The sequence below is a fragment of the Poecilia formosa genome, unplaced genomic scaffold (genome assembly GCF_000485575.1).
Source record: "Poecilia formosa unplaced genomic scaffold, Poecilia_formosa-5.1.2 Scaffold92, whole genome shotgun sequence".
In the NCBI taxonomy this organism is placed as follows: Eukaryota; Metazoa; Chordata; class Actinopteri; order Cyprinodontiformes; family Poeciliidae; genus Poecilia; species Poecilia formosa.
This window is the reverse complement of record NW_006800031.1, coordinates 1,688,612-1,693,167: the sequence shown is the minus strand read 5'-3', so window position 1 is coordinate 1,693,167 and position 4,556 is coordinate 1,688,612. Positions and strand designations below refer to the sequence as shown.

Here is a 4,556-nt window from a genome sequence, read left to right as displayed (position 1 = left end):
CGGTGATCGGCCCTCATGGGGGATCGGTATCGGTATCGGGAGGAAAAAACCTGATCGGCACATCTCTAATGTTTATGTTTTACCAACTGGAAATCAGTGAAGAAAGAAGAATGTCATGGGTGAATCTCAGAATTAATTGTTTATTGTAATATTGACTTACTGTTGCCTAAATCCCCAAGTTACTTTTAATAAAATGTTTATCTTCATATTTCATATAAAAAGGTAGTGTGAGTCTGACTGTATTACATTACTGAAAATTAACCTATAAAATTACAAAGTAGGATGTCATATATCAAGAAAAGATAAATACACAGAGATCTAAAATAAAGAAAACATGCTGAAAAAATATCACAAGTACTTTCTACTATGGAAGCTTTTCATTTAATGATTTTATTGTTTTAAAGATCAATTTACATTGAAAAAAGTTACGCTATATGTATTCACTGTCCATCTTTCATGTGAAATGAGAAAAGAGAAAGTATTTTCACATCTTGCTTTAGGATTCATTTCTCTAGCATGTACAGGAAAACTGGCTAAAATACTGTCTCATCCTGAAAGAAAACTTCAAAGAGGCTAGACTTTAGATTAGGGTAAACATTCACCATGCTGAAAAAGTAAGCATTCAACATATAACCAGAGTTGTTTATAACTATTTATGGGTTTGAATGGCTCAGTCAAAGTCCCGACTAAAATCTAACAGAGAATCTGTGGCATGACTCTTGCCATTTCCAGATGTTTTCCATCCAACCTAACTGAGCTAATGATATTTTAAAAAGAACAATGGACAAAAACGACACAAGAAAAAAAACTGTATCTCTAACAGCGGTAAAGGTGGTTGTATAAAGTATTGACTTAGAGGAGCTGAATTCATTGCATGCTGCACTTTTCAGATTTTAATTAACATCATTTTATACCCAGATGTTTCTGGGAAATCATCATGTATGGTGCAGGGAGAGGGACAAAAGTCTATTTAGGCCACAATAAACACTTACAAATATTGCTTTCTCGGTGCTACAAATGTTGATGGGATTCTCACAAATTAAAAAATTAAAATCAGAATTGAGAACCACATTGCTTTTATTTCACACTTATTACTTTGTACTAAGTCCTGTCAAGGGATGTAAGGACTTATGAAAGGCAGTATACATGCAAAAGTAACTAATAAAATAAAATAAAATAAAATACCATTAAAAAATCTATGCAAGTAGATTTTCTTTCCCGATGCTGATTTATGGCCTCTTTTTACTCGAACAGGTCTTTAAATATTGTTTGCATCGCACGCCAAATTCCTGACGGTAGATTTAATAGTCATTGATAAAATAATAAAATAAAAATAAATATTGACTATTTGTTCGATATATAATACTTACAAAATATTAACTTTGCAGTTTAATTAAAAACAATTTGGGGATATAAAGTGCGCAAGAAATTCTCTGCAACATTACTCTATGATGGCAGGAGGATTCATCACCCATCACTTGACTTCCGCATTTAATATACAATTAGTTATTGCGTCATTCAATGTTGATGTTGAAATGTCTTTACTTTATCAGGAGGCGCCACACTAAATATATGTATAATTAGCTAGAATTTTCTCTGAAACGGTTACCAAACCACATGACGTGTCAGACCTGTCAAACGGGTCTAACGAGCAACCGGTGTTAACTTACACACACAAAAAATATAACCTAAGAAAACAGACCGAGTACTCATCAGGTTAATGGCCACTAAAATTCTTACAGCGTAGTTCCTCTCGTTAGTTAAGAAACCGGTGACTAACCTGCCCTCTGTAACTTTATCTCTGGGGAAAACGCCATGTCCAACATCCTGCGCTGCCGAGCGAGCTCCGCTTCATAATCCTCTACTCTCTTCTCAAACGCTCCCAGGATCTCCTGAGCTGCCGCAGTCAGGCGATCGCAGACAAACTTGCGCATAGTTTGAACTGGATACATGGTCAAAACGGACATAAATACACTTCACATAAGAAAATAATCAGCAACCCGAACGGTTGATCCAACTTGGTTGGAGTCTACTGTTTACTTCCGCGTTGGACTTTAGGTGATACAGGAAAAAAAAAACATGTTTGAGCTCGGAGCGCCACCTGCCGTTAAGGAATGGAAGTTATAATACAATGGTTGCCTGCATTTTTCTTGTTCACCCCGAAAAAGTTTGTTTTTTAACGATTATTTTATTTTAAAAAGACATCTTAACTGATATCTAAGTAATCGTTTAAGTGTCTCTCAGCACTAACTGATTAACTGAATAACAATTTTAATGACGCAAGTAGCTCTTCAGTAATTTTTTTTTTCTTTGTTACCTTGGGTATAACTGATGCCCCCAGCCCCAAATATTACCTGATAATCGTAATGTAATAACACTTAATAATAAAAGTCTTAGTTCATTCCTTTTGTCAAACTTTAATTACACTGAGTCAATATCTTCCTGCACTATGCTGTAAATATTTTTATTTTTGTGCACCCTCTCTGAAGATACAGCTATGAACTGGACCAAATTCAACTCTCAATGTCTAATTTAAGTTTTCTAGAAAATCAATTCTATTCAGTCAGTAAGAAGGCAGTCAGAGTGATATTCACTATCACACAAAAAGACTAATTGCACTGCTGGGAAATAGTTTTTCTTTTTGCTTCAATTCAACCTCTGTATTTCGCAGTTTTAGGAAGAATGGGAAAGGCATGTTTTGGCATCAACCCCAAACAACAAGTTGGACAGCAAATTATGTCTAATGATTAGTGTGGAGACCTGGCCACCCCAAGCTGCAGCTCTTTGCTGTGGTTCTTTCACAATAAGAGTTGGGATTTTTTTTTCCACTTCCCCTTCCTCCCTGCTCACTGTGTGTGGTGAAAAAATATTTTAGTAGCCAGTGGTTGGAACAATTTGCCTGTATGTCATATGTTAAAACAGGGAACCATGAGGTNTAGTTGTTGCAAAGGCTGCGGCCGTTCTAGTTGCTGCAAAGGTTGCGGCCGTTCTTGATGCTGCAAAGGCTGCAGCCGTTCTTGATGCTGCAAAGGCTGCGGCCGTCCTTGTTGCTGCAAAGGCTGCGGCCGTTCTTGATGCTGCAAAGGTTGTGGCCGTTCTTGTTGCTGCAAGGGCTGCGGCCGTCCTTGTTGCTGCAAAGGCTGCGGCCGTTCTTGTTGCTGCAAGGGCTGTGGCCTTTCTTGTTGCTGCAAGGGTTGCGGCCGTTGTGGATGCTGCAAAGGCTGCGGCTGTTGTGGATGCTGCAAGGGCTGCGGCCGTTGTGGATGCTGCAAAGGCTGCGGCCGTTGTGGATGCTGCAAAGGCTGCGGCTGTTGTGGATGCTGCAAGGGCTGCGGCCGTTGTGGATGCTGCAAAGGCTGCGGCTGTTGTGGATGCTGCAAAGGCTGCGGCTGTTGTGGAGGCTGCAAAGGCTGCGGTCTTTCTTGGGTGATGCTTATTTCCTCATGCTCATCTTTAATCTGCACAGTATCAGGTAGAAATCTGGACATGTCGTAATTATTGCCGTGCTCCTGCTGATTTAGAAGAGCCTTCATCTCTAAAAAGACAAAAAAATCACATAAAAATGAAGGAAAACTGTAAATGTTTAATATTTTTGAAAAATATACAGTAAAATACTGAAGGCTAATTACAACAACAATAATTCCCTTTAAGCAAAGAATGAAAATCAGTTGGCCAGATAAAACTTCATAAAACCTTTTACAAAATTGTGTTGGAAAATGTTTTGTTTCTTTGAGCTGTTAATGCTTGGTGGTAGTCCTAGCTAACCAAAACTATAGGACACCAAACTAGCACTTTGTAAAATGAATATTCTAATGGCTGCATGATGTTTCCAGCTCTAAAATTAAAGCATCCACTCTTTTTTTATTTTTTATTTTATAAATGTACTGCTTTTTTAAAGAGGCTATGACCTTATCTGTCTTAACAGTTCCTTTATGATGTTTATGTTTTACCAACTGGAAATCAGTGAAGAAAGAAGAATGTCATGGGTGAATCTCAGAATGAATTACTATTGTTTTTGTAATATTGACTTACTGTTGCCTAAATCCCCAAGTTACTTTTAATAAAATGTTTATCTTCATATTTCATATAAAAAGGTAGTGCGAGTCTGACTGTATTACATTACTGAAAATTAACCTATAAAATTACAAAGTAGGATGTCATATATCAAGAAAAGATAAATACACAGAGATCTAAAATAAAGAAAACATGCTGAAAAAATATCACAAGTACTTTCTACTATGGAAGCTTTTCATTTAATGATTTTATTGTTTTAAAGATCAATTTACATTGAAAAAAGTTACGCTATATGTATTCACTGTCCATCTTTCATGTGAAATGAGAAAAGAGAAAGTATTTTCACATCTTGCTTTAGGATTCATTTCTCTAGCATGTACAGGAAAACTAGCTAAAATACTGTCTCATCCTGAAAGAAAACTTCAAAAAAGGCTAGACTTTAGATTAGGGTAAACATTCACCATGCTGAAAAAGTAAGCATTCAACATATAACCAGAGTTGTTTATGACTATTTATGGGTTTGAATGGCTCAGTCAAAGTCC

At 36.8% G+C, this 4,556-nt stretch overlaps 1 protein-coding gene across 1 annotated transcript in view; it reads right to left on the bottom strand.

Moving 5' to 3' along the window:
• The window catches only part of LOC103142024 (bromodomain-containing protein DDB_G0280777), a 6,047-nt gene extending 2,514 nt beyond the window's left edge, over window positions 1-3,533 (bottom strand). The window contains exon 1 of the mRNA XM_016674213.1: window positions 2,958-3,533. Within this exon, the coding sequence (XP_016529699.1) occupies window positions 2,958-3,533 (576 nt within the window). The remainder of the gene's footprint in view (window positions 1-2,957) is intronic.
• Window positions 3,534-4,556: the final 1,023 nt, after the last annotated feature.